The sequence below is a fragment of the Panicum virgatum genome, chromosome 6N (genome assembly GCF_016808335.1).
Source record: "Panicum virgatum strain AP13 chromosome 6N, P.virgatum_v5, whole genome shotgun sequence".
In the NCBI taxonomy this organism is placed as follows: Eukaryota; Viridiplantae; Streptophyta; class Magnoliopsida; order Poales; family Poaceae; genus Panicum; species Panicum virgatum.
In genome coordinates this window covers 2,971,688-2,984,998 of record NC_053150.1, presented here as the reverse complement: position 1 = coordinate 2,984,998, position 13,311 = coordinate 2,971,688, and the positions used below count along the sequence as shown (strand labels likewise).

At 48.3% G+C, this 13,311-nt stretch overlaps 2 protein-coding genes across 2 annotated transcripts; one reads left to right on the top strand and one right to left on the bottom strand.

Annotated features, from left to right (window-relative positions):
• The first annotated feature begins 1,083 nt into the window (after window positions 1-1,083).
• LOC120677577 (MA3 DOMAIN-CONTAINING TRANSLATION REGULATORY FACTOR 1-like) lies at window positions 1,084-8,102 on the top strand. Its single transcript, XM_039958733.1, has 4 exons — window positions 1,084-1,242; window positions 1,363-1,657; window positions 5,713-5,807; window positions 6,019-8,102. Exons 2-4 carry the CDS (start codon window positions 1,378-1,380, stop codon window positions 7,807-7,809), a joined length of 2,166 nt encoding a protein of 721 aa, XP_039814667.1. The 5' UTR covers window positions 1,084-1,242; window positions 1,363-1,377; the 3' UTR covers window positions 7,810-8,102.
• A 540-nt stretch (window positions 8,103-8,642) lies between these two features.
• LOC120677576 (protein STICHEL-like 2) lies at window positions 8,643-13,311 on the bottom strand. The gene is made up of 6 exons (XM_039958731.1): window positions 13,115-13,311; window positions 11,267-12,502; window positions 10,898-11,114; window positions 10,459-10,644; window positions 9,982-10,191; window positions 8,643-9,620 (listed from the first exon to the last, which is right to left on the bottom strand). Exons 2-6 carry the CDS (start codon window positions 12,416-12,418, stop codon window positions 9,004-9,006), a joined length of 2,382 nt encoding a protein of 793 aa, XP_039814665.1. The 5' UTR covers window positions 12,419-12,502; window positions 13,115-13,311; the 3' UTR covers window positions 8,643-9,003.

The window sequence follows — 13,311 nt, the reverse complement described above, 5'->3', positions numbered from 1 at the left end:
CATATATCTAGATGCATAAAAAAAACTATGAATCTATAAAAGCCAAAATGACTAGTAAATTGGAATGGAGAGTGTAGAAAATCTAGATCGAGCTGAGAGCGACCCTCGATTCTAGATAAGGTCTCCCCCACACCTTCCTAGCTCTCTCTTCAAGTGCCTAATCAGCGACTATCAACAGTCTCCCCAGTGCTTGCTATCAAACAACGCTATCCTTTTTCTTTTCTTTAATTACTCAGATAACTCCTACACACGTCTTAGCATCGCTCATCGTCACCAGAGCTCTGCCCGTCTCACACTAGTTCTGTGTGCTGAAACGTTTTGTTGTTTTCCATATAAAAGAAGAAACTGTGTGCTCAAAGGAAAATGTTTGTCTGTGAAGTTGAAACGGAAGAGTGAGAGGGGAGGTCTCTGACACGTGGGGCTCGTCAGCTTCAGGTAATTGATATGATCCCTTGGTGGCTTGGTGACTGAACCTTGACTTAATCCGACGCGTCATTCTCATCATCTCATCACCCAGCTTGCCTTATCCACAGCGCCACGGCCAATCACAGCCCGCCAAGTGCACACATGACACACCCAGCCACCACGCCCGGACACACACCAGTCGCCAAACCCCTTGCCACACGAGATCCCAACCCACTAGCGAAAACCCTAATCCCACGGCCCGGTCCAAACACACACCTCCCCAGGCAGCAGAGGCCCCGAACAACCATCCTGTGTCACCGACGCGTGGGGCCAGGAGGAAAGCCTCCCACGTGTCAGTGAGACGTTGGTGGGCTCGCCCGTGTTGACCTGAGCCGCCGCCACCGACCTGGTGGAGAGCGGGATAGGGATCCGCGGCGGCCCAAAACCAGCGGGCCGCGGGAATCGGGCAGGCCCACACCGCGGACGCCGCGAGCTGCCCCTATGAGGCTATGACATGCGGGCCCGCGAGGCGTTGTCGGGCGCATCCGCGCATGCGACGTGTCCCCCGGGGAAAAGCCACGCCCCACGCACGCCGCCGCCCCGCCCGTATAAATCCACACCACCCCTCTCGCCTCCCTTCCCTATCCTTCCCCGTCTCTCTCTCTCTCTCTCTACCCGGAGGAGACAACAAAATCCACCCAGCAGCAGGAGAGGAGAGAGAGGGAGAAAAAAAATTATCCATCATCACTCGCAGTCCCGCACACAAATCTCGCGCACGGGGTTGGGGGGGGGGGGGCTTCGTCGCCGCGCCGGCTCGACCCGCGGCCGAAACCCTAGGTACGGAAACCCTCACCCCCCTCGCTCGAACCGCGCCCCCATTCCGGCTCATCGGCTGACGCGTCCCGTTCCGCTGCTGCGCGTGCGGCGTGCGTGCGTGCGGTTGGTCTGCTGCTGCAGGTGGTGGCGGCGGGGATGGCGTCGCCGAAGAAGGACGGGGGGTTCCTGACCCAGGACCAGCGGGAGAAGCTGCGGATCGCGGAGACGCTGTCGCTCGCCTCCCCGCGCTCGCCCACGGGGGGCTCCGCCTCCGCGCTGCTGCAGCAGTACGAGCAGCAGATGCTGGAGCAGAAGCGCGCCGTGGCGGCGGCCGCGGCGGGGGGTGGTACCGGGAGGGGCGGCGGGGGCGGGGGAGGCGGCGGACCGAGGCACGTGCGCCGCGCGCATTCCGGGAAGACCATCAAGGTGAAGAAAGGTGAGGCTGCGGTGGCGCTCGATCTGTTCCTGCTATGCTTAGTGGCTTGCTTCCCTGTGGTTGCTGAGGTGGCTCCAGTGCTTCCTGTGCTTGATTATTTAGGATAGGATAAGATAGGATGGTGTGTGCCTGTGTGGCGTGTGCTGGGCTGCTATTATTAATTTGCTGCTTCCTTGTTTGCGTTGATCTGAGGTGTAATGCCATTTTCGGCGTCGTAGTATCCTGTTTGGAGTGCTAGGAATGTAGGTTCGGCAGCTTGGTTCAGATAGCTCTCCTTGTTTATTAGGAATACTCTTTGTTGGGGTGATCCCCTTTTGCCTATTGTTCTGAGCTTCTAGTGCCCCTGCTAGTTAGGGCCCACGAAGTTAGGTACAAGGGTGGGCTCTTCTTGTGTTGAGACTGCATATTTTGTTTTGGAGATGAGAGTTCTAGTAGAAATGTAGTGTTGATGAAATCTGATTTGAAGGAACACAGATGTTTTCCTTACTATTTTTCATCTGCCAGTTTGAATATATTCTGCTAGATGGGTTAAGTATAGAAGCCCTTTGTTTTCAAATTCCAGTACTATGTGTATCTGCATGATTGGTATATGGACGGCGAGGTTTTCATGCATGGTGCCAATTGGTAGTTCCGTGTGCATGTTAACTGCTAGTCTCAGCTGCCAGTAAGGGATTAGCTGGTGGTTGAGCTTTGCTGGTGGGGGGAATGATTTAGTTGGATCGCGACAATTGTATATCTGGCTGGGAGTAGTTTCTGTTAAATTTTGGTATTCTTAGTTATTTTTGTCGGCACCGTACTCTTTTGTCGTGTATGTAAGTAACAGTACAAACTTTTCTTAGATGGATATTTGGTGACATAAAGTTGATAGAGCACATTGTGCTGTTGGTTCTGATATGCTTTCAGTTAATTGAACCACCGGAATTTCCTGTGTGCGGGTATGATGTGAACCATATTCTGCGAGCCAGCTACAAATCTAGGAGAACACTTGAAGTATATCCAATATTTGCCATGTTGGTGTATGTCATTGTTATTTTAAGTGCAGCTACTTGATTTGCTAATTATTTATCAGTTGCCTACCATCCTTTTTGCAAATTGTGGCTTGCACTCCTAATTGGGGTTCATATAGCATCTTTATGTTCAAACTATGTCCATTCAGAATTTTTCTGTTCCTTCTGTTGGCAATTTGGGTTAATCGAGCATCGCCTAAGAAGAGTGACAAGTGTGACCCAAAACCAATTTGGGTTCATGCCTGGAAGGTCAACCATGGAGGCGATTTTCTTAATACGACAATTGATGGAGAGATATAGGGAACAGAAGGACTTGCACATGGTCTTCATTGACCTTGAGAAGGCATATGACAAAATACCGAGAAATGTCATGTGGTGGGCCTTGGAGAAGCACAAAGTCCCAACTAAGTACATTACCCTCATTAAGGATATGTACAAGGATGCGACGACGTTTGTCCGGACATGTGATGGCAACACCACTGACTTTCCTATTAACATAGGCCTACACCAGGGGTCAGCATTGAGCCCTTATTTATTTGCTTTAGTGATGGATGAGGTCACAAGGGATATACAAGGTGAGATCCCTTGGTGTATGCTCTTTGCTGATGATGTGGTGCTAGTTGACGAGAGTAGGGCAGGGGTTAACAGGAAGTTAGAGCTGTGGAGACGCACGTTAGAGTCGAAAGGGTTCAGACTTAGTAGGACCAAGACCGAGTACATGATGTGCGATTTCAGCGCGACTAGGCATGAGGCGGGAGACGTTAGTCTAGATAGACAAGTGGTGGTCCAGAAGGATACTTTTCGGTATTTAGGATCGGTGCTACAAAAGGATGGCGACATTGATGAAGATGTTAGGCATAGAATTTCAGCTGGCTGGTTGAAATGGCGGCAAGCTTCTGGCATCCTTTGTGACAAGAGGGTGCCACAAAAGCTAAAAGGCAAATTCTATAGGACAGCAGTTCGTCCGGCGATGCTATACGGTGCTGAATGTTGGCCTACAAAAGGCGACATGTCCAGCAACTGAGTGTAGCAGAGATGCGGATGTTGCGGTGGTTTTGCGGGCACACAAGGAGGGATAGAGTCCGGAACGAAGTTATTCGGGATAGGGTCGGAGTGGCACCAATTGAGGAGAAACTTACCCAGCATCGGCTGAGATGGTTTGGACATGTCCAACGAAGGCCTCCTGAGGCGCCGGTGCGTAATGGGGTTTTTGAGCGGGTCGATAATGTAAAGAGGGGTAGAGGTAGACCTAAACTGACATGGGATGAGTCGGTTAAGAGAGACCTTAAGGATTGGAATATCTCTAAAAAGATAGCTTTGGATAGGAGCGCTTGGAGACTAGCTATCAATGTGCCTGAACCTTGAACTTATTTCTTTCGGGTTTCATCTCTAGCCTACCCCAACTTGCTTGGGAAAAAAGGCTATGTTGTTGTTGTTGTTGTTGTTGTTGTTCTGTTGGCAATTTTAGCTGTTAATATTTGGACACTGTCTAGACATGTGTACACAACCTGCATGTTGGAAAGTGGGAATATGTGTTTCTGTTGCCCATTTTTTACAATCAATTCTTTTGGACATTGATCACAGTAATGCATGGCTTTTGTAATGCCTGCGCCCTTGATGCTGCCAACTATCTGTGCATGTGGGTCTGCATTGCTGTCATGGCCTTGCTAAATCAATTGATTCCTTTTCTTGTTTGAAACCTTTGTTAGAATGTGAGGTTATCTTTTGGCATTCAGTCATAGGTTCATTCATGTGTTTTGTATTCACGTTGGTGTATTAGGTTGCTTCTAGGTCCACCCTGAATGCATGTGGTTAGATCTCTTACGTGAAAGCAAGATATTTATTGACATAGTTTGCTTTTTATAAAATACCAGTTGTCAGGGATACTTGGAGATTCATGTTAATTGACTTTATCTTGATTTTCACAGCCCTTGCACCTTAAGAAACAAGAAAGGATCCATTATGTGTTAATATTCTAGTTTATCAGATTAGGGATGACCCCTGTTCCGCTAGGCGCTCGCCTAGGCGCGATTCCGCGCGCCTAATCGCGAGTCGAAGGGTCAGCGCCTCGCCTATGGGGGTAGGCGGACCCATAGGCGTTGGCAGCTCGGCGGCGGCGCCGATGGGGGTGGAGGAGCGTCCGGCGGAGGTCGCCGGTGGGGGAGGAGCTGCGGGCGGCGGCGGGCGCTCACACAGGCTTGTGCGAGCGGCGGCGGGCGTCCGGCGGAGGTCGCCGGTGGGGGAGGAGCTGCGGGCGGCGGCGGGCGCAGTCGCGGGCGGTGGTAGGCACAGGTGCAGGCGGCGGCGGGTGCGGGCGTATGCAGCGGCGGCGGGCGCGTGTGGGACGGAGAGAGAGGCAGATGCGAGATGCGAGCGGCGGCGGGCGTATGCAGATGCGAGAGGCAGAGAGGATGCGGGAGAGAGGGTTGAGGGTTTAGTTGGGCCTTCAAATGGGCCTTTTTTCCTTTCTCCTTTTTTATGACCACTCATCTCTTTTTTTTCTTTTCTTTTAAATATTTATTCATGTATTATTCATCGCCTAGAAAAACGCCTAGCAATGCCTAGGCGCGATTACTCCCGACTAGGCGCTAGGCTAAGGGTCGGCGCCTAGAATCCGCCTAGCGCCTAGCAGAACCATGGGGATGACCTAGTCCTATGCAGTCTGTGTTTCCTAAAATGTTGCCTAATATATTTACATAACACTTGATTGCCATGTTGCACAAAGATATGAAATGCAGATATGCAATACATAAGTTTTGGCTACTACTGTAAAAACATGTGTCTTCTTGTTCTGATGAATGATATGGAGTGTCATTTGGTTCAGTCCTTGGGATTTTTTAAATGCATAAAATTGGTGACTAACCATCTATTGTTTGAAATGCAACACATAGTTGGGCCCTATGTGATTACATTAGCTCTAGTAAATACCATTGAGTTACACCTAAGATTAACACCACCATGTTTCTCTCTCCGAAGATAGAAAAAAGTGCTGAAATATCTCCATTTTCCCCTGTATCAAAATATCTGACTTGCGGAGCATTCTATCAGACGGTGCTGGTGGCAAAGGGACTTGGGGCAAACTTATTGATACTGATGCAGATGCCTGCCTTGACCGAAATGATCCAAACTATGACAGTGGTGAGGTAATAACTATCGGTCTTCACCCATTTACTCCTGTCATTTGTTCTTTCACTCGGGTACAAATAATTGGGTGTAGCACTAGCATATGTTCGATCTCCAAAAAAAAAACACTAATGGAGATCGGCTTGTATTTTAGCTGTCTCGGTGGTTAATTCCATCCACACATTGTACATTCATGTTGATCTCTTTTTTTATTATTATTTTGCTACTCAGGAGCCATATGAGTTAGTTGAAGCCCCTGTTTCAACCCCACTAGAAGACTACAAGAAATCTTTTATCCCAATTATTGAGGAATATTTCAGCAATGGTGATGTCAAATTGGCTGCTTCTGATCTCAAAGAGTTGGGTTATGATGACTTCCACCGTTACTTTGTCAAGAAGCTTGTTTCCATGGCAATGGACAGGCATGACAAGGAGAAGGAGATGGCATCAGTGCTGTTATCATCTCTTTATGGCAATGTGATCAGTTCTGCTCAAATCAGACTGGGCTTTCTGCTGTTGTTAGAGGCTGTTGATGATCTGGCTGTTGACATACCTGCTGTGGTTGATGTGCTTGCACTTTTCATTGCACGTGCAGTTGTTGATGATATTTTGCCACCTGCATTCCTCAGCAAGGCAAAAGTGAGTCTTTCAGAGTCCTCAAAGGGTTTTCAGGTTGTACAAATTGCAGAGAAGAGCTATCTTTCAGCACCCCACCATGCAGAGTTAATTGAGCAGCGATGGGGTGGTTCAACGCACATCACAGTAGAAGAGGTGAAGAAGAGGATTGCTGATCTTCTAAAGGAATACATCAAAAATGGTGATACAGCTGAGGCATGTAGGTGCATTAGAGAGTTGGCAGTGCCATTTTTTCATCATGAGGTGGTGAAGCGAGCTCTTACTCTTGGAATGGAGAGCCCAACTGCTGAAGCTCTTATTGTCAAGCTTTTGAAGGAAGCATCTGAAGAATGTTTGATAAGCTCTAGTCAGATGATGAAAGGATTCTCTCGTGTCTCTGAGAGTCTTGATGATCTCATTCTTGATATACCATCTGCAAAATCTGAATTTCAGCTGTTGGTATCAAAAGCAATTTCTGAGGGATGGCTAGATTCTTCATATGTGCGTTCAGGTGCGAACGGAAGTGTTGAAGATGATGAGCATGAGAAGCTGGCAAGGTACAAGAGGGAGGCTGTATCTATAATACATGAGTACTTCCTTTCTGATGATACAACAGAGGTTATCCGTAGCCTCAAAGAGCTTGGTTATCCAGAGTATAACCCAATCTTTGTCAAGAAGCTCATAACAATTGCTTTGGATCGCAAGAACAGAGAGAAGGAGATGGCGTCGGTTCTTCTATCCTCATTAAGCATGGAGCTGTTCTCTACTGAAGACATCGCCCAGGGATTCATAATGCTTCTTGAATCTGCAGAGGACACGGCACTGGATATATTGGATGCCTCAGACGAGCTGGGACTGTTCCTAGCCAGAGCTGTGATTGATGATGTTCTTGCACCTCTAAACTTGGATGAGATTAGCAGCAAGCTTCCACCAGACTGCAGCGGGGCTGAAACGTTGAACATGGCACGCTCACTGGCGTCAGCGCGCCATGCTGGTGAGAGGCTCCTCAGATGCTGGGGTGGTGGAACTGGATGGGCCGTGGAGGATGCCAAGGACAAGATAACAAAGCTCTTGGAGGAATACGAGAGTGGAGGTGATGTAGGGGAAGCATGCAACTGCATCCGCGAGCTGGGCATGTCTTTCTTCAACCATGAAGTTGTCAAGAAGGCTCTCGTGATGGCAATGGAGAAGAAGAATGAGAGGACCCTGACCCTGCTGCAGGAGTGCTTCGGTGAAGGGATCATAACCATCAACCAGATGACCAAGGGGTTCTCAAGGGTCAGGGATGGGCTTGACGACCTGGCTCTAGACATTCCTGATGCCAAGGAGAAGTTCCTCTCCTACGTGGAGCATGCAAAGAAGAGCGGATGGCTCCTACCCTCGTTTGGTTTTGCATCTGCGGCTTGAACTGCTGGGCAGAGAAGTATCATGCTGAAGCAGAAGGCAGGCGCAGGCCGTATCGTGGCATAGCCGACCCAGTTTCCCTGTGTTTCTTTCTGTCATGTGTCGTTGCGCTTTTGCGTAGGTAGCGAAGCGAGCCCCTCCTGGTTGCGGTGGTGGTGGCTTGTGTGTCTAGATGTCGCACCTGACATGCTCATGCTGTTCATGTTTCATTCCATTTTAACTCTCCATAGAACCTTTCTTTTTTACATGAAGTAAAAACAGAGAAGAGAAAAGACCGTGTTGTATGAGTTCTACCTTGCTCTGCCTGCATCATTGCTGCTTCTATCTTTCACTGTGATTGTGCCGCAAGTTATTTGCGGCAGAGACGAGGTCGCCCGTGGGACGGGGCCTACCGAATTTGCAGTGGCCAGTGGCGGTAATTGCTGTCTGGTGGAAATTTTGTGGCGTGGTAATTGCCTCTATGGTGATGATGTGATGTGCTGCTCCTCTTAAGCTTGGCTGACTGGCATGGACTGAGGTTGAGAGTCCACAATGAGCTTGTGAGCTTTGGTTTTAGTGGAATTAACTGTCATATGCTCCGCAAGCTCAGAATTTTGTACTGTAGGATTTTTGCAAAATTTCGAAGAATTCATACGAGGCACGTATTGGTTCGTGCAAAATTCCTATTTTTCATGTTTTCAGATCAGGTCACACAGGTGAAGGATTCTGCGAAGGTCATTGTTCTCATTGCATCAGCTGCTTCCTTTATTAGGATCATGACTCGCGAAGGACTCATCAGAAAAAAAAAAGAAAAAAAAATACAAAGTCAAAAGTTTGCATCCAACGACAATTGTAAATATAGTAACGACGCTACCAGGAAAGTTTAAATATCCGACTATAAATATGTTATGTTAGCGAAGCACATGTACTGTGTCTGACCAATGTCTCATCACAGGCAAGCTACAGTTAAACAGATGAACACATCCATCTGCAATTCTGCAGTTAAAGATTCACATGCTCCCATCTAACTCTGAACTGATTCGACCTCCACAGCCAAACCAGAAAACATAGTAGCAGAGACTAAGGAGAATAGACAACCTTGATGTCGGGTTCAGCCAATTGGCAATCAGAATGCAGAATTACCATTACCAGCCTTGCGTTTACTGTGCCCCTCTCTCCAGCTTCAACTGCAGAAAGGCTGCATTTCTTACCGTCATACTACCCTTCTTCAGCTTTTGTTTTGCAGTCAGGTCTGATCTTGCAGAAACAGCAACTGAACAGCGAGGCTCGGCGTTTCTCACGCATGTGGGACTTCTGATGGGGAGCGGAAGCACAGCAAGGTACAATGTTTGAGAAGCATCCACGACGAACTCGGCCTTCATCCACCTTTGATGCATCTCCAGCGGCTTTCAGAGGAGCATTTCCTGGGGTGGACGGTGCAGGGACGACAGATATCTTCTGGTAGCTCAAGATCCTTGACTCGGTATCCACTGTGTCGCCATCTGCAGTGCCATGGAGGCACCCCAGGATGTGGGATGGTTTCTCCTTGGCTTGCCCTGCGTGTGGGGAAGGGCAGTCTCTTCGGGATGAAGCAACGGTTCTGCAGTTCGTACTGACTGGGTCCTGTGTCTCACGATCTTCTCTGGATTGCATGACCAGGCTCACAGAAGAGTCCTTGGATCCCATTCTGTTGCTGGAGATGGGCGAAAGGTTGATTCGGATGTCAACATTGCACCTCAGCAAATTCTGTAGAGATGTGCAAAGTGGCTTCCAGAAGGTCTCTGATGTTGGTACATCCTCAGGATGGAGGAACTGTAGCTCAGCAACTGCTACACCTACAATACAGAGTTAAATAGAATGAAATCTGACTGTACAAAAAAAAAATTCCAAAGTGCAGGTACAAAATGCATTGAGTTGAATTTGCAGGCAACATTATGCAAGAGCTCCGAGCAATATGCACCCCCACCAGAAGACAGCAAAACTAGCTTATCAACAAGCATACCTATTGCTATATGATACATACGTCCACACAAACATGTGCTTTAGATGCAGCTCTGACAAATTGTCTGGAAAAGGTGTATTACAGTGGATCACAGAAAAACAAGAACTACAGGAAGTAGGGATATGCTGAGTGACAAACGGATCTATCTCCTAAACAAAACATAAAACAGAGGTCCCACGCACAGAGCAAATTACCTTGGCTTGTGTATAGAGATGACAACTTCCCATCCTTACGCAGTAGATTTTGAAGTGGCAGGGATGAGCAGTTCTCAAGAGCTTTCATCCATATCGTCTCCAATACATCTGGATCTCCCAAATTCATGTCTAGAGAACCAACTTTGTTCTGGGAACAAAGATGAGAAATTGTATCTAAACTTTCATCTTTCAGTACAGCGGTCCCATCATCTGCAAAATATAGAGCTTACCTATCAGAAAACAGACATGCTGAGAAAGTGACATAGTTCCACTTCACAGTGCTACTAAGCACTTAAAAACTCAGATATTTCGACAATCATAGTTCCACTTCACAGTGCTATTAAGTACTTAAAAACTCAGATATTTCAAGAATCATAGTTCCGCTTCACAGTGCTACTAAGTACCTGAAAACTCATATTTCGACAACAGTATATCCCAGGAGAGAATAAAATTAAGGAGTCTGAGGATATAAGTTACCTGTCTGACTCTCGGTAAACATGCTTGAAACTGCAGTATCATCTAGACAGTATGGTTCCCTCATATTAAACTGTAATAGTGCAGCAGTAAGCCATGTAGACTGGTTTTTTGTGGTCTTTAATTGCTTTTCAGTTTCAGAGAGTATTTCCAGTGCATTCCTAAGTTTGTGTACATCCACGTCAGCAGCTGCAAAGTTCGTTACAAAGTCAGATAGAGATGGAAACAATAAACAGGCATAGACTGTGAGTGTAAATATTGAATAGTTTTAAGTGGTCAACTCAACAGTAAGAAACCATAATATAATCTTCAGCATGAATATTCAGTAGAAATGGTAATTTCTTGCACTTCAACAAAACTTATCAACAATAGCACAACAGTTTTTGAGGCCATTAAATATGTAGCTGCATGATTTTGAAGCTCATGAGGAAAGAGAGCATACATGTATGCCTGCCAGTAACTCTTCTGACTTCTGAAGAATCTGCTGGGTGCTTTGCAGCTAAAATATCCATGATAAGATTTGCAAGCTGGGCTAATAGTTGCAGGGGGTCAACCTTTGAGCTCAGAAGCTCCCTAGCCCTCCTCACAATAGTAGCAGCATCCGATGACATTGCCAGATTGAGAAGGTCAAGCAATTCCTCATCTGAAACATCACCTATCTTGGGGGGGGGGGGGGGGGGGGGGGGCGAGGGAAGGAAACCATAGCAATTTCAGGTGCCGACAAATTGACAGTTTTCAAAGAAAAAAAGCGAAAATCTGTTGATTGTGGTATCTTCTTTTTAAGGAAAGAAACATAGAGCAGTCAACTTACCAGCTCATGTGTCACTGATTTGCTGATTCTCTTTCCAAGTAGAGTCAGCTGGTCAAGCATCTGAATTGCATCTCGAATGGAACCATTGGCCTTGCGAGCAAGAAGCTCCAATGCCTCCGCTTCGAACTCCATGGCTTCTTTTGTGCAAATCTTGGTTAACCGGCAGGCAATCTCTGCATCATCTATCTTGCAAAATCTGTAGCTCTGGCACCATCCGATTCCATTGCTTGGTAGTTTATCAATGTCAGATGTTATCATGACAAAGATTGTGCTGGCAGGAATCTCTTCTAGGCTATTGTAGATGGAGTACCATCCCTCCTTGTCCATGTGTTGGCAATCATCTACTATAAGAACCTTGAAGTGTGAAGAAGCAGGAACTTCACAGGCATTCCTTAGCAATACCGCAACTCTAGATTTGCAATCAAGTTTGGAAGCATCAACCTCTACCACACTGCTGCTGCTTCCTGAGAATATGGCCATGCACTCCTCGCAGCGCCCACATGGCTGGTTCCCACCTGGAGAACGGCAATTCAGCACTGCTGCAAATATCCTAGCTGCGGACGTCTTCCCTATGCCGTGCGGACCATGGAAGAGATAGATGGGAGCAAGCTTTCCTTTTAAAACAGCACTGGAAAGCGACTGAGCAATAACATCATGCCCAGCCAGTTCGGAGAAAGATTTGGGCCGGTACTTCCTGAGTAAACTTCTCGAGCTCTCCTGGAATGTACTGGCCTCCCTCCGGCCTAGCTCCTCCCCTTGAATCTCCAGAGCAAAAGCCCTGTCCTTTGCCGCCCTCGACATTCCAGAGATCGCCGAGCAACAGCTCTGGTTGTGGAGCGCAGCCTTCGCCATCGCATTGGCTTTGATGATATTGATGGGCGAGTGGGCGAGGCGGCCCGACCTCAAGCTGTCACCAAACTCCTCCCTCCGCCTCTGGAGATGATCGTACGCATTGTAGCTGAAGCTGTGCCTACCATAGTTGTTCCCCTCCGGCTCGTCTTCCTCGAGGGAGCAGCCCTCCCAGATGGTCTTCTTGGCCGAGAACTTGGCCAGCGAGTTGGTGTCCGGGTCCCTCAGGGATCTGGACCGCATGATGGCCACCAGGGCCCTCGAAATGGGGATGTCCACCGAATGCCGCCTGCCCTCAATCATCTTGCTGGAAGTCTTCAACGAACTAGACTCTGGCTAGCTCCACTGGTGCTCCGTCTGAGATTCCGAGTCCAAGACTGATGAATCCTGCAAATGCATAATCAGCATGTCAAGGAACAACGAATCTTGACAAAGGTAGTAGTAGCATGGAAAAGCAAGAAACAATATGCCCTCTCTCCTTCCCGGCCGGTGTTCCCTTCACCGGCCACGGTGGTCGGGGGCGTTCCAATCTCCTAGGCAGGAAATGCAGACTGGAAAAAAAAATCTGAAGAAAAAGAATTTCCTTTACGATCTTCCCCAACCAGCATTGCCATGCGAACGGCCTCCCGAGGAAACCGAGCGGAAACCAGACGAGAATCCCGCGCTTGATTCCGAGCAATCCCGGAAATTCCACAGGAAAGAGCCAAACCCAAACAGAAACGCAAAATGCATCCACGAGCGGGGAAGCACAAGAGGAGAAACCTTGGCGACGGAAATGAAAAGGGGGGGAAATTTTCGCTCCGCATTGAGCAAGCCACGGCGAATAAACCTCGAGAAGGGAGGAAGGAAATTATAAAAAGAAGAAATCAAGCAACACGAACCGGACCCAAGAAGCAAGAATCCAGCCGAGGAAAACAAAAACAAAAACAAAAACCCAAGCAACGGCAGCAGAAGAAATAGAGAGATAGAGAGATGGGGATTAGCGCAACGGAATCCTACCGCCCCCCACGACGACGGCCAGAGACCGACGGGCAGAAACCCCGCACCCTTTCCCCGTGCGGCGGAGCGCCTACTCCCCACCGCCGCGCCCGACTCGACTCGATCCCCCTGTCGCCGCCACTGCATTAATAGCGCGAGACACTGGCGAGGAGGGGAGGGGCAGGGGGACGAGGCGAGCGACAGGAGCAAGGAGATGG